Source organism: Corvus moneduloides, chromosome 5 (assembly GCF_009650955.1).
Source record: "Corvus moneduloides isolate bCorMon1 chromosome 5, bCorMon1.pri, whole genome shotgun sequence".
Classification (NCBI taxonomy): Eukaryota; Metazoa; Chordata; class Aves; order Passeriformes; family Corvidae; genus Corvus; species Corvus moneduloides.
Genome location: NC_045480.1, coordinates 28,181,801 through 28,209,251, shown reverse-complemented (window position 1 = coordinate 28,209,251; position 27,451 = coordinate 28,181,801). Strand labels below are relative to the sequence as shown.

At 39.3% G+C, this 27,451-nt stretch overlaps 2 protein-coding genes across 14 annotated transcripts in view; both read right to left on the bottom strand.

Moving 5' to 3' along the window:
- The window catches only part of EXOC1 (exocyst complex component 1), a 29,096-nt gene extending 18,038 nt beyond the window's left edge, over positions 1-11,058 (bottom strand). For 2 of the 13 annotated variants that reach the window (XM_032108996.1, XM_032109002.1), the window contains exons 1-10: positions 10,957-11,058; positions 8,824-8,957; positions 7,857-7,987; positions 5,727-5,886; positions 4,828-4,848; positions 3,883-4,070; positions 1,698-1,925; positions 1,332-1,464; positions 1,045-1,154; positions 457-510 (exon numbers count right to left, since the gene is read on the bottom strand). In XM_032108996.1, the coding sequence (XP_031964887.1) occupies positions 457-510; positions 1,045-1,154; positions 1,332-1,464; positions 1,698-1,925; positions 3,883-4,070; positions 4,828-4,848; positions 5,727-5,886; positions 7,857-7,987; positions 8,824-8,947 (1,149 nt within the window). In that variant the 5' untranslated portion in view covers positions 8,948-8,957; positions 10,957-11,058. Of the gene's footprint in view, positions 1-456; positions 511-1,044; positions 1,155-1,331; positions 1,465-1,697; positions 1,926-3,882; positions 4,071-4,827; positions 4,849-5,726; positions 5,887-7,856; positions 7,988-8,823; positions 8,958-10,741; positions 10,849-10,909; positions 10,929-10,950 lie in introns of those variants that run through there. The other 11 variants (XM_032109001.1, XM_032109004.1, XM_032108999.1 and 8 more) reach the window with 10 other exon arrangements.
- A 3,427-nt stretch (positions 11,059-14,485) lies between these two features.
- On the bottom strand, positions 14,486-22,621 carry EXOC1L (exocyst complex component 1 like). Its single transcript, XM_032110157.1, has 3 exons — positions 22,436-22,621; positions 18,718-18,848; positions 14,486-16,913 (listed from the first exon to the last, which is right to left on the bottom strand). Exons 1-3 carry the CDS (start codon positions 22,554-22,556, stop codon positions 16,650-16,652), a joined length of 516 nt encoding a protein of 171 aa, XP_031966048.1. The 5' UTR covers positions 22,557-22,621; the 3' UTR covers positions 14,486-16,649.
- Between the last annotated feature and the right edge of the window lie 4,830 nt (positions 22,622-27,451).

The following is a 27,451-nucleotide window of genomic DNA, read 5'->3' as shown; positions in this document are numbered from 1 at the left end:
TGCCATTTTCCATACAATTATCCAGTGTTACTCTATTCCATTTTCTGCACACAGTCTAATACATTAAATTTAGAACTGTTCAACTTCTATTGTGCTAATATGTATAAAACCAGAATTACTGCTTTTTATTTACAAATATTGCAATTTCACACAATAGCAGTTTCTGTACTGTTGTACACATATTACTACTGAAAATATTTTTCCTCCATGCATCTCCATCTGTCTCTCAGCAATCTCTGGGGATCAGATCAGAGGAATGTTAGCTCATAAACAGATAAATAAAGCTTAAGGGCTGACAAAAATAACAGAAGTGAAAAGGGATGCAAGTCTGATGCTCTGTAATCAGTAAGGACACATTTCTTTTTGCAAAGTCAAAAATGCAGCTGCTAGTTAGATAATTCAAGCTCAGGAAAAAAAATTAGTTAGAAAATCTTGTACCAAACTCAATGTACTCACTGGAACTGAATGATAGGAGGACCTGTTATAGAGCTGAAGGAGGGTCTGAGTAAACTAATTGAAGATAAAAAACACATTAATTAAAAAACTGAAGCTAAAAAAACCACCCAGACTTTAAGAAACAAGTGTGAGGACAGTGTTTTGTGAACAATTTAAGTTAAGGAACAAAACCAGGGTTCAGACATTTTATTTTGTATGTTTGGTTTTGTTTTGGGGGTTTTTTTTATAGTCCTTGAATTTCAGACAGCAAGACCTTCCATGTTTTCAGCCTCTAACATCCTTAAAAAAAGGTCAGTGCTTCTTCTCCTCAATAATCAAGCTCTACAATTAAAATAAATCCTCATATATCACAAAATGCATTTAATTCAGATAGCAACCCCATTAAAAAGAGATGTTTGGGGGTTTTCTCAAATGTAAGACACTTCTGTAGGCAATTATAGTTTGGTATGCTTAGCAACATCTCTGCCTGAAGAGCTTCTAGCATTTACTGATTACAGCACAGAACATGTACAATTTTAGATAGACTGTTTTTCTTCTCCAGGAAAGTTTGTGACCCAAAATTTCATATTCAATAGTAAGAAATAATACCTGCTGAACAAATACGCTGTTCAAATGACTGGCGAGTCTCCGTGCAAACTGCTCACGCAAGTCACTAAACCGCTGCTGCTGCTGCTTCACTGCATGAAGCATATCATGTCCTACAAACAAAAAGGACTTTAGAGTGTGCAAAATATAAAGTAATATATTCTATATGGGAACCAAGAAGACCAGAGGTCACAATTCCTTCAGTCAACAGAACAAAACTTGCTACTAATTGGAAAGGCACTACCATAATAAATTTTGTTTGTCAGATGGTAGTCTAACAAAAACATTACCTGGACGAAGAGCTACATTCATACACTGAAGAAGGGCATCTGCTGCATTAGTGCAGGCCTCAATGCCTCGAGAAGATGTCAGATCTCCCTCCTGAAGGGCCTTTATATGGCCCTTAGCCAGATCCATGTGATTCTACAAAATAATGGATAGTATTGTCCATAAGCTGGAAAAAAGTTGGTTTGCTATGCTAGTGAACCAAGAAGAATAAATACAATTTCATCATCATAACTACTGAAATTAGTGCAACAATGAAACAGAAAAATAAGCTCATTATTTAAAGGAACCTCATACTAAAGAGGGTAGCAACCCGAAAGAATTTTATACCTTAAGAGAACAACCATAATAAACATAATAAAAATGCTTACCACTAAGAACTCTATCTCTGACAGTAGTTTAACATTATTTGTGTTGCTGAGATGAATTAGGTGGTTGCTTTCCGAAATTTGATCCATCTGCTCTTTTACACTCTGAAGCATTTCTTCATAACTGCTCAGCTTCAGCTCGATTTGGTCAACTTCCTTTAGAGCTTCATCCAACAACTTCATCAAGATATTCACCTGTTTCTCTGAGGCCATAATGGACTGAATATTTGCCTGTACAGAAAATAAAGCCACATTTTAGAAGACATGTTTATATCTCTGTAGTGGTTTGGTCCAAAATACTCATTACTGTTTATCTGCTGTGAGATAAGAATTAGGAGAAATGCAAAACAGGCACCAAACTTGAAAGAATATAAAGAAGTTTATTAACAGACCTAAAAGAAGAAAAAAAAAATTATACCACCTTCAGAACTCTCCTCCTCCCCCCACCTTCCTCCCTTCTCCCACTGACAATGTGAAAAGACAACCCTTAAGATGTTCAGTCTGTTTACCACTGTCATAATAACCTTGTTCAGTCCATTTAGAGAGAGAAGTCTCTTCTTGCTCATGCTATGAAAACATTATCACAACGAGACAGCCGCCCACTTCCAAATATTGTTCAGTCCATTTAGGAAGAGGAGTCTCTCTGCCTGCGTGTGAGTCCTTTCCCCCGACTTGCAGCTTTTCCCGCAACTGCTTTCGAGGGTCCACTCTTGAAGTTTTTTGGGGTACAATTTTAAGGTTGAGCCGTTCAGAAACAAAAACAGAGGCCCTTCTCCTTCCCTGGGAGCAAAGGGTCTTCATCATCTTCATCTTTAGGAATATCTCTGGGAGCATCTCTAGGAACTGAGGTTTTCTCCTTTCCCATTTGGAGCAAAAGTCCTCATCTGGTTCATCTCTATGGACTGAGGTTTTCTCCTTTCCCGTTTGGAGCAAAAGTCCTCATCTGGTTCATCTCTCCCTGTCCAAACTTCTCATGAAATTACAGCTGCGTCAGCATCTGCCTATCTCAGGGCAGGTGCTTCTGCTCACGAGTTGAACACTCCACCCCCCATATCTTCATGAAATTACAACAGGATACTCTGATATATCATAGCTTCACAACAGACTTTCAGCTTTAAGCATCTCCTCTCTCTCTTCCCTCAGGTTTTCAGCTCTTCACAGCAATAAAAGGGTTACTCTCACCTCGGCCTTGCAGCTTTGCAGCTGGAATGTTGAATTTTTCTTATCGCAGTGGAGAGGGGGGAGAGCCGAGCCGCTCCGGCTGCCCACGGCAAGGCAGTGGGGGGGGTTCCATGGCTGGAACAGGTCCATGGCTTCAGGATGGCCGTGGCCCGGCCCGGCCTGGCCCAGGCAGGGCCTGGCCGGGCCCGCTGGCCCCCACACGGGGCCCGCAGCCACCTGTCCCAGCGCCGGAAACGAGAGAGAGCTTGGAGGGGGAGTTTGCCTATTCTTAAATGTGGATCACAGAGGTGGTCACAACTTTAAGTGGCTTAGAGAATTGTCTATATTAAAACTGGCCAGCTAATAGGTTCTATCAGTTCCCAGAGGAAACTGTAAGCACCCCTTAGCAAGGACGTCCCTTCCGGGACTATGCTTGCTAACCTATGACAATCTCAAAAGCATTCTGATATCTCCTTCTCCCTCTATTACTGTCAAATAGTTTCCAAAACTCTTGATTAAATCAACAAAGTAAGATAAGCCATAGTGTTACTGAACACAGAAGTTCCTTAATCTATGACACTTCCTTATTTCAAAAAGATAAAATATAAACCCAAAACTTTGTTCAAGTTCTTAGGGCTGAAGTATTGATCTGCAGAAAAACAAAAAGCCCAACAGTAATCCCTACTATACCAGAACATTTTTACTTCCAAAAAAACCAGTGTAGGTGATAAGGTCAGATTTTCTGTTGCAAGATCAGCTGTCTCCATGACAGCAGCCATTTTCCAAATATACAAGAAACACACAACTTGATAATTTGAGCAGGTTGTTGATGGTTCCCTTACATGTGTACCCCCTGCATCTCCTAAGTTTTCCAAATGACCTCTAGAATGTTGGGTTGTCTAAGAAACATTTACATTTAAATATGTGACAGATCACATTAACTACCTTTTCAAAGAATGCTATGTGGTCAGTATCAAAGAGCGCAGTTGAACATGCTGGCACACTGTACCTTAGAAGGAATGCTTACCCCATCTAGCACTTGTAGCTCTCTTGACAACTTCTCTGCAAAGGCTTCAGCATTAGAAATAGCATATTCACACCCTTCCATCATTATTTCAATATCCTGTTCCTCTCTTGCATTTAACTCCTGGTATTCATCCACAGCTTCTTCATCACCTCCTGCTACACTTTGATTCTCTCCACTTGGAACAGATTCTTAGGCGGAGAAGGAAAATAAAACACCTTATCAAGTCCAGAAAGTCACAAGCATTTCAAGAGTACTTAAGTATGTTTAATTATCTGTAAGTAAATTACTCCATTAAACAACTCTCCCAACAAGCACCTGCTGCCTATGAACACTTTTTTCAAGTCTCAGTCTTCCACAAGCTTCATTACGATTTCCAGAACTGACTCCGAACAGCAATGTTTTCCAAATTGCAACATAAGCAAAATATAAATATCCACCTTCCTTTATTGCAAAGAACAAATCTAGTCTCAGTTTATTCACCTCTTACACTGGTAATCAGGATCAGAATATATTACAGTATTACACTGATTTGTTAGTGGAAAATCAGTGCAAGTTAGATTCTCTCTTTTGGTAGACAGAGCATAAGGGAAACATACAGATGTTGATTAAGATGTATATCACTCAATAAATATGTTATCTTGATGCTCAAGATGAGTTTCACAGCAGGAAAATCAGTACTGAGGTAAGTGCAAATCAAACAAACAATGCTTTTATTAACTATGCTTTCTCACAGCAGTGCTCAATTAATTTAACAAGCCACTCAAAAGGCTGACAAATGAATATTAACACAGTCCAGACAGAAAGTGTTCACGACATTTGAAACATCTCTCTTATCTCTAGAAACTTGATAAGCTAACCAAAGCACTAAAAAAACAAACAAACAAAAAGAATATTATTTAAGAAAATTGCTTACAAGGCAAAATAAAGGAAAAAGGTGTTACGCACCTTCTGCAACTTTAGGAAGTTCTGAAGAATTAAAAGGTATGGAAAAGCAGAGGAAAGGAAGCAGAGAATGTTAGCTAGACAAAGCACGAACAGTGTGTACACTTTCAAGTGGCACTAAGTTTGAATGTTTTATTATTGCACAAACTTCAAATGTTAGATGTTGGTTTAAAACAAATTCTGGTCAACACCAAAACACAGTAACGTCATCCTTCCTGTTTCACATTTCTAAGTCAAATTTTTCTGCACACACCAGTCTAGTATTTAATACAGTAGTTTCACCACTTCTGACAGACTCCATGTGATATACTCTTACTTACTAGGCTTTACTATAAAATACAACTATGGAAAGATAACGTGACCGTAAAAATACTAACTACAGGATAAGCAAACAAGATGCAAAGCCCTCCTTGCAACCAATCAGTCACATAAATTGTAATAGGGTCCAGCAGAACTTAGCACATGCCTCACAGCTAATGAACTAGAAATCTCAGATAAAACCTCACTAATTTCTAGAATGCTACAGATGCTCACTTTTTAAAGGATTTTTCTAATTCACAGGGAAATGAAAATGAGAACAAAAGCAGATTTGTTACACATTTAGACCTAGCAGATCTTGGAGGTAGATTTTATTTTGTTCAAGAAACAGAATGTCTTAGAAATACAGAAAGTTTATCAATATTTAGAACTTTGTTAATGAAGTATTTTGCCTTGGTTCTCAGTTTTCCAACAGAAAATCTGTTATATAGTCATCTTGCTTATCTGAAGACTTAGAAAATATAAAGTTAAAAAGAAATAAGAATAAGAAAACCCATCAGGATTAAGATTTTTTTTGTTAGTATATCTGTTTTACATCATTAATTACTAAACTTTATACTTCAAATACAGTTGTAGAAATTTACCTTCCAACAGCTGTGAACTAACATTAATAAAGTCAATTTTCTTTCTAAGGTATCTCTGATTGAGTTTCCAGATACACGAAATGAAGGTGTTCTTTTCCACTGTGCTGCTTGCAACCCATTTGTACACTTTGTCAAAATGCAAATCAAATTCAGGACTCTCCTGCAAAAGATGAGATGTGTTACAGGCTCCGCAGTAAAATGATTCTCTAAGTAGCAGAGATTGTCCACGCATTTAATTATTGAGATGACAGGATAAAAATGAAATTACACAGATGCCAGCCTTAAGGTCATACAGCAATTTTAGGGCCCTCATGCACCTTAATAAAGGTGCTAAAATAGTGATAGTGAAAAACCAGAATCCAGGCTACGACGGAAGCATTTTGTCAAGCCAGGTAAGATGAAAATAACACAATACAGAGATGTGTAAGATTTTCAACAAACATTTGACAGTGCTGTCTGCCCTGAAACACCATCCTCAGAACAACTAATGCCTTCTAAATATAAGAATGGTAACTGGAGTTAACTGGACTGACACCATATAAAGCACAATTCAAGGATACTTAAGAGGATAGGCAAGAAGAAAAAAAAAAATATGAGCACCTTACACACTTTAGAGGTATGACAGTATTCAATAGGACTGAACAGGATAGAAAAAAATGGCATTTTAATAGCAAAAAACAATTATAGACGTATTTTCAAATAGATTTACTGCTTGACAAGAACATTATTTTGAAAACAACTGAATAAAGTACTATACTTTCAACAATCACTTATGAACTCAGTATGGACTGTAACTAGTAATAGCCTGTTTAAAATATCAAATTACAAGCATTTTACATGGTCCTTTTGATGAAAAATGTTATTGCCTCAATTACATGTTAAATTCTTACTTACATATAGTTTGTAAAATCTGCTACTGCTGCTACTTATTATATAGTCACTACTATCTGTAGAAGCAGGCAGCGCAAGAAACCACATGATGGGAAATTTTATTTTCTGTATACTACAATAAAAGCAGTTCTTTTTTTTGTAGCTTATATTGATAAATACAAGTACCATGTATTTCTAAAGAAACAGTATTCTTTTGTAAAATTTGACTTGTCTCACAACTAGCACAGGAGATGCCTGCATCAAAACAGTTGCATAGGTCCGTGTTTGGAAAGCAAAACACACAATGTACCTATCAATTTTAATTCTACCATTTTTTAATGCAGGAGTTTGGCATTCCACATTTGGTTTTTAAATGAAAATTTCAAAATCTGTCATTACAGTGGTATACACATCACAGCATATTTATGAAAACTGTTGCCAAATTCTGTTTTGCAATAAAAAGCCCTGAAAGACAGTAAAATTTCAACCTGACGGAAGCAATACTCCAACATGGTATTTAGGAACATCTAAAATCTAGCCAACCATTACTGGAATAACAAACCTATACTTGGCGAGGGGGAAATCAAAGATTTTTCAACTTTGAAGTTTTCTGTGCTATTCTTCCAAATAACCAGTTACCAGAACATAAAACCAAACATCATGGGATGAAAGCTTTTCCCCTCCTGCTTGTAAATCTTAGTTTATGACAACAAATGAATTTAAGTGGTCAAAAATAGGTTGCTCCTGTTGTTCTGTGGAAAAGTCCACCATATCAGGACTGTGTGCTTCCAGCTCACCCTCAAGCTTATTTACTGCTCATTAAGAACATTTTAAGTGTCCCAGTAAAAAAAAAAAACATTACATGTGGCAGAACACTTTTGACATTTTGACAAACTTATGACTATCATTAGCAGAACAGTCATAAATTTTCCTACTGGAAATTAAGCTTGGGAGAAAAAATTTATGTAAGACTTGAAACAGATGTTCTCTACAGTCACTGAGAGATCACTACAACTAACAGGGCAGAGATTGAGACTACTGCTATTCCAGCATATCTAGACTACTCTTACTCAATTTACCAGGGTTGTATTCTTGCAAAGGCTAAAAGAAAATGCAGGTACAGGCAGCACAGGAATGTATCATCTTAATTAACCTGTTATCAGTCTAATTTCTAAAGCAGCCTATATCAAAGAAATTAAGTCTAATTTGGAACCAAGAGGATGTTATGAGCAGAGGACTAAACAAAAAAGTGACACATACTTTAACAGCATCTTTGGCATCAACAACAGCAAGGTCTCGAAGCGCCCATGCAGTCTGCCTTTTGTAAAAATCTCCCTTGTCAGATTTTTTCACTTTTACCACGTTTACTTGGACTGGTCGTTCCGTTGTCACTATTAAATGAAGTAAGAGAGTAATTTCAAAACACACATGCTACTTTCACATCTGTTTCTGCTGTACTTCAACTTCTGAAACAAATTATCTGTGGGGAAGATTTCATAGTATTTATTTGAGGGAAAGAGACCCTTTGAAACATTTTCATCCACAATAACCATAGCTCAGTTTAAGTCTCAGTCAAACAGGTATACAACTCTATACAGCTTGTGAGGTAATGAACCCAATTTACAGCTATTTCTTTGATACAGCACATCTTGGACCATGACCATTTAACTGACAAGCACAGACACAAATGGAGAGTATAGTCAGAATAAGAACATTTTCAGGCATTTTTTAGTCAAAAAAATATTCTAGCAAGCTAATTTATTGACAGATCAACCCAAATCACCTAATTTTTTTGAAGAGATAAAATGTAATAAACATACACTTAAAGGAACATTAGAACTCAATTCAGTTGCTGTGCCTTTCCTTGGACTCTAACCAATATTCTTTAAAGCATTTTATTTAGGCTTATCAGGCCAGATCATTACTAAACCCTGTTTTAAGCACTACATTAAGCCTGCTTCAAAAGCCCACCAGACCCAAAAGAATAATTTTGATTCTTTCATTACAAATTACAATGAGATCTGTAAATAAAAGTAGTGGACTTTGTTTCTTTTTTTAGTAGAAGCAATAATGAAAGTACAAGCTATAGCTAATTTTCTCCGTTAGGAATGGAAAGCACCTGTTTTATACAGGTCAAGAAAAAGGATTGTACATAAAGCTAAAACAAATGCAACCAAATAAAAAACAAAGGTGAAGACAAGAAATACAGTGTGGTATTCCTATGTACCTGTGGCACACAAAAAGCAGTTCCTCTTCTTTTTGCCGGCTTTGCACACGTTCACAATGCTCAATAAACGTTCATCATTGGGAGTGAAAATATCCCTCTGTAAAGCATGCTTGATAGCAGTCATTTTCTCTCAGCTGAAAGATTTTAGGAAGTAAAAATAAACTCAAGCACATTTAACAGACACACACAAAAAAAAGAACCAGTCGTACCTACAGCAACTACAGAATCTTTAAACTCAATTTTACAAGTAACTTAATGAATCATAATCTAGACAGGCATGACTTGGGTAGAAAACCACACCACTTTATGAAAAAATCCAAAAGAGGCTTACTCTCTTATTTCAATTAGACAACTGTAATTTATTAACACTGGGATGATCCTTCAGCTTAATTTAATGGAGTACAAAAAGCTTCTTTGTAGTAAAGGGAAATATTACGCGTTAACAGAAAAAAAGTTGAAACTGGAATCACAACAAAAGGACCATCCAATGCTCAAGCTTGTAGAATTCAATCACATAAGAAAGCACAAAAAACAACAAACAAAACCAAAAACTCCACCAAGTTCCAGAAAATTAAGGAATTAGCAATATTCACTTGATTCAGAAAAGTTCCTCACACTACATAAAGATTCTATCTAGACTGAACAGAGAAACACATTAGACATCACATTTCAGTGTTTTTATTTAAATACAGAAGCTTCAATATTAACTAAGCCTTAAAATTCTACAATGCATTAAAAGCATGATTAATACACATGACACGCTATACTGCTTGATGTCAAGACAATATATGGAGATAAATTTCAGATCGGCTTGTTCTCTTGAAGATGCCTGAGTTGCTTTCTCTGATACGGGAAAGACAAAATCTTGGGCACTACAGTAATTTTAAAGATTAGTAACTCAAGAACTTGGGAAAACAAGGGCCACCATGCCAAAGTGGAAGCAGTATTGTCAAGTGCACAGAGCTCAGGGCACACTGTTTATAAGATGGCAGTGTACCACTCCATAGCTGCTAATAACTTTCCTTCTCTTCATCCAATGCTGGGCCCACCTTTTGCTTCCCAAATTGTACCAGGCTGACATTCCTGTTACTCTTCAATAGATGCATAAGATGAACACACAAAATACCGAAAATCTGCTGCATTTCAGATTCAGATGCCTCTTTCCTTCCTCATTTAGGATTTTTATTTTCTGCTCTAAGTCACAATCAAACTGCTACAAATTGCTAACTCTCCCCTTTCAGTGCTAACACAAGTTGTCCAGGTTAGGCAGAATACCCCTTTCCCATAAAGCATAACATGATAAATCCAAGATCCAAGACCAGCTCTCACGTACAGTTCAACTTCTATCACAAACTCAGTCCCTTTAGTCACAGCCATCAAAACCTTCACAGTATGCCAGGACCAAGCACAAAATTAAGCTTTTCACACTTGAATCCTACTGTCTCCAAGGAACATAGAACTTAGCCTAAGGAGCTGGAAATAAAGCTCCTTCCTCAGGAAAAAAAGCTTCAAGAAAGCAGAGACCACACCAGACTTAGATAAATCCCTTTAGACATTGCTGCGTTTTTCCCTGTAATGTTCCAGGCAAAGGCTACGTGAAATCTGTCAGAGACATCACATCACAGACGCGGCCTGCCCAGGAAAGACACGCCAGATGTGGCACAGCAATGTGATAAGGCTGCTCAGCACTGCTTGGCCTCTCTCAGGATGGCCTGCCCAGGAAAGACACGCCAGATGTGGCACAGCAATGTGATAAGGCTGCTCAGCACTGCTTGGCCTCTCTCAGGATGCAAACAGGAAAACACGCTACCCCTGCATCCTACCGGGTTAGAACGTGACACAAGAGCGCAGCCCAACCACAGCACCCCCAGCAATCAACCAAAAGATCAATCAGAACAGGAAAACTCAGAAGTGCTACCTACAGCAGCGGCGGCCTCCCGAGGGCCCGTCCGACACCGCCTCACCGCCTCCCACCTGCGAGTCCCGCACAAGCCGCCCCCGACCCGCTCCCGCCACCGCCCCGCCCCAAGCTCGGCGGCAGGGCCGCGGTCGAGCCGGCCCGAGGAGCACCGCGGCAGCCCCCCACCCGGACGGGGGAAGGGGCGGAGGGTGCCGGGACCGCCTCGCTCTCACCGCGGCGCCGGGACAGGGCCGGGAAGCGCTGGAAGCGAAGCGCCGGGAACGGGAGCGCCGGGCGGGGACGCGGCTCCTCCCGCCGCTGCTTCCGCCCACGTGACGGCGGCGCGCGGCTCGGGGCGGGCTGTCGGCGCAGCGCCCCCTGGCGGGGAGGAGCGCGGGGCGGCTCCGCCGAAGCGGAAGCGGCGTCAGCGCTCTGCGGGGGCGGCACGGCCGCGGTGCCGGGGGGGCTGGGGCTGCCCCGGGACAAATGTGTCCGCAAAGGAAATGGAGGTAAACCTGGCGCTGAAAGATGCATTACAGTGTCGCACCATCTCAATTTCGAATTACAATTTCCATCTCTGACTACATGCTGTAATTCCATTTGGCAACAGCATCAGGATTAACGTAACTTCATAGAATCAGCCAGGTTGGAAGAGACCTTTGAGATCGTCGAGTCAGCCGATCACCCAGCACTATCCCTGCAACCCCTAAACCACTAAACCTTGTCACCCAGTACCAGATCCAGGGATGCTGGCTCCACCACCTCCCTGCGCAACCTATTCCAATGCGTGACAACACTAACAGTGAAAAAGAAATTCTAGCATCTGACCCGAATCTCCCCATCTCAGCTTTAGGCCATTTCCTCTGGTCCTCTCATTGCAGGCACAGCAGGAGAGACTGAAGCCCTCCTCACTACAGCCTCCTTTCAGGGAGTTGAAGAGAGCAGTGAGGTCCTCCCTGAGCCTTCTCCAGGGTAAACAAACCCAGCTCCCTCAGCTGTTCCTCACAGGACATGTTTTCTAGACCCTTCATGAGCCTTGTTGCCCTCCACTGGACTCACTCCAGCACCTCAATTTCCTTTTTAAAGAGAGGGGCCCAAAACTGCATGCAATACTCAAGGTGAGACTTCACCAGTGCCGAGTACAGGGGGACAGTCACTGTCCTGCTCCTGCTGGCCACACTGTTTCTGATATAGGCCAGGATGCCTTTGGCCTTCTTGGCCACCTGGGCACACCCTGCCTCACGTTCAGCTCATATTCACAGAATGTGAACAGCATTCAGATTTTTGCTTTGCTCCTAGGTAGAAAGGCCTGGACTAATTAACAGTCTTCAATGTCAGTGATAATCCAGATGGAAAAATTATGCTGGGACTATATTTAGGATTTGGCATCTAACCATGAGAACTGATGTCCAAATTGGCTATAGCTACTTGTAGCCACTGCTGAATTCTGTGAAAACTGGAACTACCTTCCAGTTCAAACTTCGTTGTGATAGAGGTTCTCCACAGGATCAATACACTTACCTAATTTTTAGGATTGTTGGTGTAATTGAGTGCAGAGTTAAGGACAGACTGAAATCATTCCAGATTACTTGAATTGTATATGATGTATTCACATTAGTGTGTAGCTGATAAAATGTATTTGTCAGGCCATGACCAATAAAGAACAGCAGAAAACATCTTTTCCAAGAGATTGTTGTAAATTGCCAATAGTGGATTTTTAACAGGTAAAACTGTGATTCTGTAATTCCTGTATCATATTTCCACTTGATTGAAAGTACTAATTTAGATGAGCTTAGTTGATTAGAGCATGGTGCTAACAGCAGTGTTGTGGGTTTGAGCCCCATATGGGCCATTCACTTAAGAGCTGGATTTGATAATCCTTGCGTGTCCCTTCCCAGAATATTCAGTGATTAAATATGACTGACCAGTTAAGTCTTGCTGAATGTACTTTTATTTTCTGACTTACAAAACAACAGGCTGTATAGTTCTATAATATATCATTTATGAGGGCCGTTAAAATAGAAGTTATAGTTTGGTAATTTCTCAATTCAGCCACAAAATGTGACTGTCTCTGTCTAGATCTATAAAGACTGGACAAGGCAGCCATAAAATATTGGATAAGATTTCATAAAGCTGTTGTAATTAGACGGAACCCTCTAGTTTCCTATCTTTCAGCTTTAATTATGCTAAAAGAAAAAAGAAACCACACCAAAATGCACTTTTTACTGCTAAAATGTGTTTACACATTAAAACTGACATGAGATCATCTTCCAAGATGCACAGTGCCATCCTCTCCCCTCCTAATTCAGCTTTCCACAGATGCTCTGTACAAAGGACGTGTGATCTTCAAATACTGACTTTAAGGCATGACAAAATAGTCTTAAATTATGTACTAAAAATTATGTAATACAATCACTCACTTTACTAGAAAAAGATTTATATGCTGAAGGTATTGGGAAATAGGTAAATGACAGGGAAAACAATATAGGCTTGTGTTGGAAAGAAGTATCTTGGTATGTGTGTGACTCCAAAACACAAAGGAGAAGAAGTATGAAAAATATAAAAGGCACAGGCTCCCTGTTCTGTTTCACTTCCAAAACTATTTTTAAAATTCTGCACTGATCTGTATTTGCTTAATTTAAGATGCAAGAAAAGATTAGTTATCCACGAAAAATAAACCCACAGGAGAGGAGTACTTCTACTTTAAATAAATACAATATTTAAATAAATTCTATTGTCATAGGTTTCCCTGTATTCATAATTCTGATGTTGGTTAAAATGTTTAAATATAGATATAGATTTAAAAAATCACCTGTCTTTTATGACAGCTTCTGTTCTCTTTCTGCCTCTTATGTGAGCATGAATTTCTGTTTGCTTATGATCACTCTTCTTCATTTTTCAGGCTGCCATGTATTTTCTTCACTCTGGCACTGACGGGATACTGTCTTCTGAAGAAAATCTGCATTATATCCCCAATCTCACATATTAATTCATTCCATCGTGTACATCGTGTAGTTGAAACCTTTTATAGGAATGCTACAGGTGCATTTGTGTTAATCCTTTACTCCCTCAAGTTTCTTCCTATTCAATTTTGGAGAATGCTTCCAGGAGAACTAGATGAATCCCCAGATACTGTATTTCAAACTACATTCCATTTATCCAACGTCAGGAAATGTGATGTAGGAAATAATTCTGCATTAACTGAAAGATGGGCTATTTATCCTGTTGGGTCTTTTCCATTTATAATTTAGCATATTCTCTGTGTCCTGTGGTGCAGCTGTGCTATGCTCACCACAAAGTGACAGTGTCCCTCAGACTTCCCATAGCACAACTAGGCAATTACACTTGGTAGTTGACATCTTATAGAGAACTGTAAGTGAACTGTGAAACTAAAGAGCCCCTAGATTAGGTCCACAAAGATCTTTTAAAGTGCTCTTCCTTTTGATAGTAACTGAAATAATTGACATGGACAATGAATGTCCCTGTTTTTTCCATTCCTTTTGCTCAGTCTGATTGCTCAGTGAAGAATGTCTGAAATACTATGTTATCAGACAGAAGAAATGCCAGAGAGATTTTAATTGCATATTCTTCCACATAAAATACAGGTTTGTGTCTTCCAATATAGTCTATCAAATGTTTATATAGCACAAGAATAAAAATGTATAAACTACCGGTGAAAGTCCATTAAATATGGTTGAACATTGTAGTAACTTTTACCTGTCATCAGTTTCTAAAATGATACAGACAATTATTGGGCAAGAATTCAGTATACATGTACTTTATTTCAAAAGAATTTTCTGAAGTGCTCGTTTTTAGAGCTCTATGTTTTTATTACAAGATGAATGATGAAAGTTTTTCCACCCAGAAAACATTTCCTTGTGCCTATTAAGCAAAGAATTTGTAAATATTATGGAAAACATTGTGACCTCAACAATCAATACGCAATTCAAACAAGACAATGTATCATAGATAGCAGTAGCATGAATTATATTTTCTATATTAGATGATTTTGTGGAAGCTGGATGTTGGGTAAATATTTCTTGTAGCTAATACTCAAATGTCACAGCACGCCTACTTGCACTGGATTATCCCAAAGACAGTCTCAAAAGAGCAACTGTATCATGCAAACAATCACTAAAATTACAATCCTTCTCTCTAACAGTATTTAGGTGGCAAATTTAAGACTTAAGTCCTTAAAAATTCCAGAGGATTTGTGTTGCCCACATAAACTGCCCTCACAGCTGTCTTACTATACAGTAATAATTACTAAGATCTTTGTTAGAACAAATGTAATTTACAATATATGACTAGAATAAATATCTAACTTCCAAATATTAAGTAACCGAAGGTATGGGCTTTCCTATATACACACAATAGGATAACATTTAAAAAGTAGAAAGCTGTACATTTTACAGGTTTTCAAATATATTCTCACTTACTTGATGTTATTTCAATTTTGAATCCAAACAACATTTACAGAAATGTTTTCAAGGGTGGGAGTTCACATGAAAGACAAAAGCTAAGTACAAGCCACAGTATAGCACAGTACCCTTGCACAACTATCCCGTTTTAGAGATGGCAGGTGCTGGTTAATCAGCCTCTGATTTACTAGGAGCTGACATCACTCAGCTCTAAGCCCACACCCAGTTTCGTCAACAGCCTGCCTTCCTGTGCTCTCTTGGCTGCCAAAGGAGAAAGCTAATTTTCCCCTGCAGGACATTCTGATCAGAAGCTTCTCTGAATGAGCTTCTTTGGGTTGGCACTTCTTTATTGACTATGGGACGAACAGCCAGCTAATGTAGCTGACTGACACTGGGCAGGAACACTATGCTTCTTATCATTAAGATTGTTCTCTTCAGCTTCTGTTCAACACAGCTGCAACTTATCCTCTGTTTCTACTGTAGTATACTGCTATCACAAGTCCAGATGTTACTTTTTGTGAGACATTCCAAACTAGACTCCACCCCCTGGTAAATGTAGCTCTAAGTACTAGTGTGCCTTTAAGCAGTGCACTGAATATGCTTACACTTAGCCAGAAACTAGTGAAAATAATTCTCGTAATTCTATGAATTTTGAAAAGTCTATCGCTTGCCTACAAAGTACCTTTAGTAGCCAACTACTACTGTTTACATAGTATTTTCTTATCTTTTGGTTCAGAGATAGAGACAATTTCTGTTCCCTAACCACGCCTGTTCATAAGCAATGAAGGGCAAGAAAGGAGACATTAATGACATGGAAGTTCTGAAAGGTCTGACAAATAAAGCAATGCTGCTTAAGAACATTTGTTTTCTAAGACAGTATCACAAATAACGTGAAGGCCAGAGGAAGTACTAAATGTTCTGTGGGAAAAATAGTATAGCTGCATAGGTGAAAAGTTGGTCCCGTGGTACCTGACTGCAGTACTCCTATCCATCAGGATGAGAATTGGATTCTTGTAGGGATGTAGGTGTGATCTCTTTAACGGAGTTCTGTGTTTCAACACATTTGGAAATAGAAATGTGCATCATTCTCATACAGAACTCAATTGATTCCTTTCTTTTTTCTACTTCCAGGATATAAACTAACTGTTAATGCTCCTAATGCTGTAAAAGTATTTTGAGTTATTAGTGAAAGATAATTTATACCTCCATGAACATATAAGCAAATGCTGAACTCTGCTTACATAAGCAATCACCACTGACCATGATAATTACTGGTTCTATATTTCCAGTCTCTTGTATATATAAGTATTTGCTAGAGTGAAGACCTCCTAACATATATAAATGAATTATCAACTATTTATGTAAAAAGTATGCTCCACTTCTTACTTACGTGTAGCATTAAAAAGGAGACACTGCATATCACTTACTAACTTTTTGATCAGATGGTTTATGAAATGCTGGTCAGTGAAAGTCAACCAGTCACCTCAATGTTAGAAAACACATCTTTAGGACAAACGACAGAGGGAGAGACATAAAAGGCTGAAAGCATAGAAGCAAACCTTCATAACTACTACGAAATCTCTATTGCTGGATGACCAGATTGAATCATCATTTAGGTAGGTGTCATCAAAGTTGATAATCTTGAAGTCCTTCTTAAGGTACATCGCATTCAGGTTGCTTAGTGTTCGAGCAAAGGTGTATTTAGATGCACAACTATATGCTTCCATATTGTAGACTTTTTGGAAATGCATATCAAAATATGGATTATCCTAAAAAAAAAATTGAGAGAGAATGAAAGTACTACACATATTACAGTGTTAGAATTGCAATTTGTTGTTCTCTGCCCAGCTACCTGCAGGGCTTTTCTCTGTATGATGGGCTCTAAAGGACTTCAAATACTTCTGCTCTTCATCTTAAAGGGTCTTTTAAAATTTTAAAAAGTAGCAGCTGTAACTCTTTGTCATTGGGAGTTTTTCTGAGTAAAATTCTCCAAGTTTGGTCAAGCAATATGCTGTACTTTATTGGGATTGTACAGTCTTGTTTTGAACTGAATCAATCTGTTGTGTTGCCTAAAACACAGTATATGAAAAGCTCTTGACTTGGACTATAACTGTCTATGACTGTGGGAGAAGAAGAATATTGATTGCCCTTCCTGCCTTAGTTGTATTTCTTAGTGCTTTCTGGCTCTTTGACACAATTAATCCTACCAGCAGATAAATTATTTTAAATTCTATGGATATGAATACCTATTATGAATATTTATAGCAGTGTTAATTACCCCATGAGTTTGAGGTTCGTTTAGGCTTTTCTTTAATCAAAAATGAGACAGATTTTGATCATCCCGGTTGTGAAAGGCTGAATCATTTCTGAAGACTGTTTTAGCACAACACTTCAGAAGAAAGTTAAATTCATGCAGCAAGTGATAAGGAAATCCTCTGGCTTCCTTGTCTGGGGAAGAGACAGGAGTGTCTCCAGAAGATAGTTAACTTGGAGAAGGGATGTAAAGGCTTATTAGTTTTGTCTTTTTTCCCCCCTTGGGCCTAAACTGCTAAGAGCTCACAGGGTGAAGGGGTACTCTGGAGCTGAGTTCACCCACCCTGTCTCCTGCATTCCTAGTTTTGACCTTGAGGGCTATGTGCACAGGACAGAGCGAGAACAACCCCAGTTTGTCATTTTCCTTGAAACAAGGCTCTGAAACATTTCTCATGGACTCTTGGTTTCTCTTTCAAGTGAACATAAAATAGAGTTCAGATTACATATGCTAGTGAAAACACTTTCAAAGGGAATAAAAGTACTTCTGGACTACATTTATTGTACAGAGACAGCTATTAAAACGTCTTATCATACATGCAGTAAGATACTATCCTCAACATATTCTTCTAGCTTTTGTAGAATAGGATTTAATTCTAGTTTTGGTGTTGTTCCGTATTGCACTACTGCAGCCTCATTTTACCCTCTGAAATTGTATCTGAGAGATCAGTGCTTTTTTAGCAGCAAGGTAAGCCAGATCTAGCCAAAGCTGTTTCATATTTACACACACAAATAGGCAAATACTGAATTGATGCAAGTAATGTGAGATTAAGCTATGTGGAAGACACAATTTTGTGAGCTATCATGCACTTGCATGATATTTTATAGATTGATTTTGTCACATAGAGAACAGGTTCATACATTCAAATGACAGGGTCACAGTCTCCATAAAATTTTTAAATGAAATTTTGTTTTCAGATACACTCTAAAATCTATTACGTTAACTGCAGTTTACACTGGAAGCTGCAGATGGAGAACTTTTATTAGCAGATAGGATGACCAATTTAGAAAACACCCAGCTTCTGCCTCAGGTCTCAACCAGAGAGATGAAGACTATTATAATAAACAAATCAACAAAAATATCTTGCCTTCCTCTTCCCCTGCAACAGTGCAATGTGATGTGGAGACTCTCACATGCAATAAAGCCAAAATTCCTCGGTAGCATAACTTTATTTTTCAGATAATGCATTTTAATACTCGTATCCCAAATTGCAAAAGAAGAAAATTATTCTCTATGTACATAATGCATAATGTAGCACTTACAGTATCTGCTTCTTTTCCGTCAATCATCTCCAGATCTTTCAAAAACCACTTTTCAACTATTTCATATTTCTCCTCTCGGTCCACTCGCCAGTGTTTAACCATACATATTTCTACTTCTTTACTTTTATTTACTGCAAGAAAAAAAATAGTTTAGATATGCAAGCAAGTACTTCCTAAAGTTATGATGATACTGGACTTGATAGTTTTATTTTGCCTAGGTAGTAGGAATAGTGCGATGTTGTCAGTCATGACAACAGAAAGAAACCAGTCAGCTTTAGGTAGATTTATGATTTACCTTACCCACCCTGTGAAGAGGGAGTCTTGTCTGTTCAAAAGCCTTTCATGTGAATTCACTAGCAGTGCAATGAAAGCCTCATTCTGGCACTGGGTCTGCATTATCCTACTTACTTCAAGAGGGAGTCTTTTTGATGTGCTACAGTTAGAAGATTGCAAAACTTCTGCCAAGGTTCTGTATTTGCATGACTTGTGCTCTATTTTCCATTCTTTGAAGGAAGTTCTCTTATGAAGCCATTACTTTTTAAAAGCAAAACTCTTATTTCCCTATATAATATGTAATTAGGCCACTTAATGAAATTAACATTGAAAATTTTCTTCAGGCTTCCAGTTGTCCAGTGCTAAATTTATAGAAATTACTATTTTCCAACTTAAGCAGGAAACAAGATTAAAAAGAAAATGAAGATGCTTTTTGCAATAACTACCATTATTAATTGATTACCTTGAGTGCTGAGTAGGAGACTGGATTTCTGTAACAGACAATTATGAGTGTGAAAACTACCAGAGCCTGAACAATCTCCTTCACATCCAGTTGCTGATGGCTGCAGGGCAGGCAACATTCCCAAGCTATCTGGTAGCCCAAGTTATGGTCAAGAAGTCACCTACATCTGGCAGGAGCATTTTGACACCATAGCATGAGGCTAGGAACACGGGAGCAAAATTCTTTTATTTCTAAATACTACCCTGTTTTGAAACTTTGTTGGTTTTACCTTCCTTCTGTTAAAACATCTCTTACTTTTCACCTTCTTATAAGAAAATGGTTAAGTAACAACAAAGTATATATGTAAGGCATATGTGGTTTTTTCTATTGCAAAGAAAAACAGTGGAAAAATATATTAATTGATCATAATTTCTCTCAGCCTATAGCTTCCCTGCCTGGGAAATACAAATCACTTTTTTTTTTTTCCTAGTCCTATCAATCATAGTTGCTCAGTCATTTTTAACCAAAAGACCACTACTGTGTTATCTTCTATGGAGAAATTACAATGGTTTTCATTTGCAAGCAAATCTAGCAGAGTAATCTTAGGAAGTTCTCTTCATACTTTCAGTTTCACCCATTTTGTTTGTTGGTTTGCTAGCTTGTAAGGGAACACAAGTTGTCTCCCTCGGAGTTATAACAAAAGGAAGCAAGCCCAAGCCCCAAGTCCTCTCAAAAATACAAAGGGATGTTGTAGGGGCCCCCAGGACCCCACACGGCCACTGCTCTACCCCTCCGACAACAGAAATCCTGTGACGTAAGGACAGAGCACAGATGTAAGGCATAATGAACCTAGTGGTGAAAATTAGGTGTGCTATTTTCAGTTAAGAAAAAAAAAATTCATTTTCCTGCATTTTACATACTGCTTGATCTTGCTCTCAGCTAAAAGAGCCAAAGAGAATTTTTTTTTTTATATAGAGCATGAGTTCAGATCTACCATGTCATTCTATTAAGCTCTAAAAGCTTTGCTCGAGGAGGGTACAGCTATAGCAATACCTTCATAGAGCACAAAGTATTTCCTAAGGACTTTCATGGACTAAACACCTTTTTCAGTGTCTGTAGGACAATAAAATGTTATCCCCACCATTCTTTCTTGGGTATACCAATACCGGATTGTGATAACCCCTGAACGGGGTTGCATTTCAGCTCTACATTCTTCTAGGGTTTATAATCTGTTTCGTGAAAGAATACTGTTGCCTTCATGCAAGGACTGGGACTTGCTACTGTGAAAAGGAAAGGAAATAGTGTTGCCCATATGGCACAAAAATAAGATGGTTCAGTTACCCACACCAGGATTTTGTTGTAACACACATTTCAAAAGGCATAGACCACTGAAGTTTTGCCTATAATTTGACTGGGGTTTTTTTGGTTGGTTGGTTGGGGTTTTTTGTTTGGTTTTTTTTCCTGTTTTTTTTTGTTGTGGTAATTTGAAATCAACAGAAATACACAGAGGTTGCATTGCAGGGATAAGATTTTAGATAATGTGTTTTGATCCTACAGAATCACTGCAGAGCACAGTATTTGCTGGCAGCTGGAAGCAACCCATCTTTCAGAATCAGATTTCCACTCTACTCACCACTTACTCGACTGTGCCTGAGTATATTAAGAGAGTTTAATATTAGATATGGGAGAGATCCTACTCTTAGTACTCTACGTGAATTTTCCTTTATATCTTTAGAGACTTCCAAACAGTAAATCTGATTAGAGGCTTTCTTTAATGGTTTGTTCTCCTCTACCTGAAAGAGAAATTTTTAGTAAAGATTTTAAAGGTGCATGATGTTATTTCTCCTTTTTGGACGTTTCACAACAGTGAACTGCTTATAGATCTACCACATGCAACTAATCATACTTCTACTGGACAGTTTCATAAACTATGAATGAGATTGGTATTTCTGTATGTTTAGAAGCCCTATGATATTCAGGAATTAATTCCTTAAAATTGTTCTTATAGTTCTAAAATACAAAGCCTGTTCTACCAAAATTATAAGGAGTACAGGGAACATAGCTGGGTCAGGGTTTCCAATAATCTGCAAAACAGCTCATGTATTCTAAGGACTTCAGATATTTAGAAAGATAATGAACATAGAATATTGGATGCCAACCCAATCTATGTCTGAAGCACACAGATTATTTCTACCTGTTATATGCATTTTGAACCTGAAGAGGAAACAGACTGAAAGAATCATTCACTTCAACCTAACTACTTACAGATGACATTTCTCTTTTTACTATCTTCCAGTGGTTTGAAAGAATAATAATTTAAAAACCCCAACAAGCCAGCTTTTCTGAAACCTTGATCTAAAACCCCTATGAAACAGATTATTCACTTGAAAAGAAATTTAGAAAGTAGCCAGATAATTACCACTTAAAGCAATCTTGTTTTACTCGAAGTTTGTGCTAATTACTCACTCCAATGTGTATTTATTTAAACCAAAATTTGTTGTTCAAAATGTCATAGAGACAATATGCAGGACATTAGACAAAGACGAGGGATAGTGCAAAAAAGTACAAATGTTTCCTGCAATGTTAATGCATTGTTACACTTTTCTATGGAAAACCTGATTAGAACTACTGTAAGGGTTTGCTCTTTTCAGAGCAGTTCAGGCGCTCACAGCACTGCCACGGCCAGAGCATTGCCCGCAGCTGCTGGGCAGATGTCGTGTTCCTCCGCTAGTGTCAAAACTGGAGCCGGTGTGAATCAGAAATCGGAGACCGCCGTTTCGGGGGCTGCTGGCGGAGCGGGAGCAGCGAACCGGGCTCCGTGCCCTGCCGAGGAGCGGCGGAGCGGGACGGGCCGGCAGCCGCCCCGCGCCGAGGCGCTGCTCCGCTCCGGCCCGGGGGACGCTGAGCCCCGGCCCGCTCCCTCGCATCCCCCCGCTCCCACCCGCGCCCGCCTCCCCTGGCAGAGCCGCTGGAGCCCGGCCCCACCCGGCGGCTTCCCCGTACCTGCGGCGCACAGGTAGTAGCGCTGGGCGCCCGCGCCCTCCACCTCGATGAACTCGTGCAGCCTCTGCCGCCGGGGTCCGAACAGCCTCTTCTCCAGGTCCTCCTTCACCAGCGAGGACATCGCACCCGCGGAGCTGCTCAGCGCCGGGCGCCGGCCCCCCGCGCCCCGCAGCCGCCACGGGGCACCGCGGCGGAGGCTGCGCCCCGGCCGCGCGGGGCCGCGGGGCGCGGGGGAGGCATGGCCGACACCGACCCGCTCCCTCCCGGCCACTTCCCCCCGCCCCCGGGCAGCCGCCTAAAAGCCCCGGCGCCGGGAGAGGCCGGGCCGCGGCTCCCCCCGCCCCGCGCCGCGCCCTCCCGCCCGCGCTCCGTGCGCCAGCGGGGCGCTCCCGGCGCAGGGACCGGACCGGCTGCGCGGCCCCGCCGCCGTCGGAGCCAAGTCCCGGAGGTGCCGTCGGGGCTCCCGCCCGGGCTGTCCCCCGGCCGACGGGAGGAGAGAGCGAGCGGGGAAGGATGCAAAGTAATCACACTAGAGGCGATTTACCAAAAAAGAGAGAGCTGTCAACGCAATTCTTTTCATCAGCAGATGAAAGAGCTGAGAATTTATAAAGGATTAGATAGCCTTATGGCTGTCACCACTGTTCCTCCAGTAATAGCTTTTTAGCTATTAATAGTGTTAAGGAGAAAATTATCTTATGCTACTCCTTATAAACGGAAAGTGAACTCACCTCTGGAGGTGTCGTCAGAGGGCAGGTGCAGCCTAGGCGCTATCCCCAGAATGGTGCTCTCTTACACATATGAGAGCTCTTTCATATCAGAGATGAGTGTATTTGCAGAAATTTTGGTTGTTTCTGCCACTCTGCAGGTGTGAGGGTAAAGTTCCTGGAGTTGGGTGCTCTTCTAATTCCAGTATCCATGGCAGCCTGTGTTAGAGTTCTGCCCTTTGGACTCGTTTCTGGCTGCTTATAAAAGTTTGGATATTCTCTTCTAATTCTTATCCTCAAGCTTAGTATATCTGAATACCTTACTGAGTTTTTCGTTCTTAATGATCTCAATGCAAAATGGAAAGAATTGTACCTTGGAATGAAACTGAGTGCTAAAGTGAAGACAACATTTAGAATCTGAGGATTTTTTAAAAATTGGCAATATTAGAATTATTTCGTGACAGAGGTCTACATGGTGCTTTGGTGATGTGAAATGAAATGGAATCAAGTTAATATGACATAAAATTAGGGAGAATCATCCTCTGCTATAGGAACTAAGCATATTGGGTTGACAAGTGGGAAAGGATTGAAAAGAAACTAGGTTTTGATTTTTTATGCTTTCTTTTGGTCCCATGTGTTTGGAAACACAGTTGTGATTTTTAGATGTATAGATTAATTTCCATCTCTGATTTGGGACAGTAAAGTTACTCTAAGCTTCAGGTTTTATAAGTACGGGGCTTAGGGACACATTTAATCTGTTACCTTTATAGTCTTATTTTAGGAAACAAGCAAGATGCTCATTTCCAAATCGAGACATCTGCATATCAGGATAATGCCTTTTTATGGAGACTGTCCAGAGGATATCTGAGGCACAGGGATGCCCAGGTTCCTGCCCACTCTGGGGATTTGGTCATGCCTCGAATATGGGACTGGTATACAAACAGGCTTGCACTTCACTGTCCGTCTCTGTCGGCCAGACCTTAGCAGAATTGCCAAGGCTTCAGTTCATCACCACCAGTGTTACTAGTGCCATGGCTGGAGGTTTCAGTGCTCATACTCAGTGCCAGACTCCTCATTAGGAAGCTGATTTTGGCTCCGCCAATGTGTAGCTCATGTTGCATCTCAGATTCTTCAATATTTTTTTTCAGTTCCGGAGCAACCAAAGTACAGACAAAAATACCTTCCAAAAAATACTTGCAGCTCTGGAAGAATTTTCAATCAGTTTTTCCCTTGTTAAAGGTTCTGCTGGTATCAGAGAAACTACCTAGATGGCAAGTGCGGCATCACTGGCATCTTGGAAGTGATGGAGCTAAGACAGAAGTGGTGCATAGATCTGATCTCTTTAAATAAGATTTCCATTTTTCACAGTTTGATCATGCTGTAAGTTTCCACAAGAGTGTTTTGAGTCTTGATATATTAATATTCTTCTGCAATATCCTTTATTGTATTCTCAAATGCTGCATTAAACAACCCCTCTGAGTATATAGGTAGAAAGGTGCAATAATGATTTTAATGGGCAATGTTTCAACAGGAAACATAAAAATTTGTAATTCACTATTGCTCTTGATACTGTCAATTCTTTATTCACGCATCCTCTGTTACAACACAGTAGATTTCAGATGCACCTTAGCTGCCATAGTGTAAGCCCAGTTCCCAGCAGTCTGGAAGGCAACAGCTGGGCTATAACTCACGTGGCCAACAAGGATACACATGGACCAGGATCAACTTATCAACTGAGACCCAGCATCCCAGCCAGCCATCACTTCCTGAGATAATACCGCACCTGAATGAGGGTCTTATAGACATAAATCAGAACAAACTGAACTAAGTGTTACAAGGGCCGCAAAGAAATTTGCATCCAAATTTAACTGGGGTTGGCATGTAACTGTCCAGATAGATGAATTAGAGATGATTGTAAAAGCCACACGACCCTTAACCCAGCCAGTGGTGTACAAAGGGAGAAGTAGTCAATAGGGAAGTGTCTTACACCTTTCTGCTAAATATTAATTACTTCTGTACCTTTTTTCCCCATCTTTCCCCCACAATTTTTTCCCACATCCAAGTAGAGTTTTCTTTACTGTACCCAGAATATTAACTTCAACAGATGTAGCAACAGGTCCTAAAAGGATAAATCTCTTTAATCTTTATTGTTTCTCAGTCACACTGTTATGGTAAAAATCTATTTACCAGCTTTAGAAACAATATTTATGATGGGTCCCACAACTTCTTTCTGCCCACTGGATCTACCAGTGGACATTAGTATACGCATGTAACTTGATTATTTGAGGCTTGATCCAAAATGCAGTAAGTCAATAGCAAAATCGCCTTTAATTGTGGTGGGCTTAAGTGTAGTCATTACTGGCACAGTAGAATAGCTCCTGTGTTTAGGTGGGACTTCACTGTCATCTGCATGTTGAAGCCCTCCAGAAGATGTACATTTGATCTTTCTCTCAGCTCCTGGCACACCCTTACAAAGTAGTGTTTGCTGGAAACATCTTTCCCATTGCTCCTTGTTTGACAATGTCATGAAATAATGAAAAGGAAAATACAACATGAAGAATAATTTCTCAAAGCTGCAAAGAATCCCTATAGACTGAAAAATACAATTTATAATAGGCTTTACTTTCCAATAGCTGCTGTTTCTCTTTGAAGTTTCAGCCGGGTATGGTTTTCTCTCTTAACAATTAGTTTATTATCTGTAAATATTCTTCACGACTTGGAGTCTCCAGACCACTTTTTCAACATCATAGATGAGATTTTAGAGTGTTAACTAGAAGCTGTGAATGACATTCTACAGTGACCTAGCTGTACAGAGTACTTTCCAAAGCTGACTTCAGAAAACTAATTCTGAACAATCATCATTTTTTCCCTGTGATTTACTAATGATTCACTTTTCTCAGGTCTCTTTCCCCACTGACATTTATAGATGATCTGGCTCCTAATTATGACTAGTTATTCCCATGTTTTTGTAGCTGTGCCAATAAACTTAGATCTCTGTGCAGTGAAGCATAAACCTAACTAAGTTGTCCTGAAAGCTCTTTGAAGCAGCACAGATAGCAGTGTTTCATGCAGAAGTGCTATTCAGAAAACAACAGCTTGAGACACTCAGTTTGAAAATAGAAGCATAGAAATACATGAAGTAGAAGACATCAGTTGGTTAAAATGTTCTTGCAGAACTGCTTTTCTCCTGAGTGTTTGGGGGGGGGGGGGCATTGAAAGAGTCTAGTTCCAACACCAGGGTATTTGGGTACTCAAACAGACAGTGACTCAAGATTTCATTAGTTCTGGTAAAGAACTCTAAACTCCAAGTGTGGCTGATGTCTTTAATGGCATGATGTAATTATTTGGTCTTAAAAAGCAGTACTGTACACTTTTCTTGGAAGAAATGAGGTAAAAGATTTTATTCTTGATTTTATTCAAATGTAGCTCAAATTCCTCAAGTTTTCTTTGACTTTATACTGGTTTATCATTTTCAAAATATAGTCATGAGTGTCATTGAGATAAATGGTCCCATACCACACCAACATCCAACCCAAAATTTTCCTTTCAATAGAAAATACACACATGTTCTTCACAGAATAGTAACCAGATGCTGTTTCATGGATGGAGTTTGAAAGCATATTTTGAAACATAGCACAAAACAAGAAGTAACCAATTCTTCTATGAAGAATTTACGCATGTTGAATTTTACAATACATCTATGAACTAAAAATTAAGGGTGTAAGTAAATTAACTTAAATAATAAGACTTTCAGTTCCTGTTCTGCAGAGCATCTAATAACACTTTGATGGATTGGAGCCACATTTGATTAACAGCATGAAATCCTGGCAGGATGGATTCAGCACTTTGTTATTCAAATATAACCCATTCAATATTATACAGTTTTCTTTGTGGAGGTAAAACTATAAAGATAGGAATAAAGTTTGGAAAAAAAAAAAAAAGTCAAGTTAAATCCTATGAGTTTCTACGCATACAAATGACCATTAATCTTCTGACAGCTGAAAGCTTTTGAAATTTTAGCTCAGAATTTTGACAGCTGTGTTTAAAACAGTACTTCTTGGTGACATGTTTTCTAAAAATACAGAGAAGAACACGTAGTAGTGAGTTACATTGATCAAGAAGTTAAGAAGTATCTTGATAATACATTAGAAGTAAATTAGGTTGTGATGTCAACCAATCAAAGTGCCTTTTTATGTTCTCATTTTCTTGTAAATTTTTTAATAAATGGATTTTTTCTTCCAGAGTTACCCAGAGCAACTTTAACAGATATTCTGTCAAAAGCCTCTTTATACTTTTTAAAAAAAAACTACAT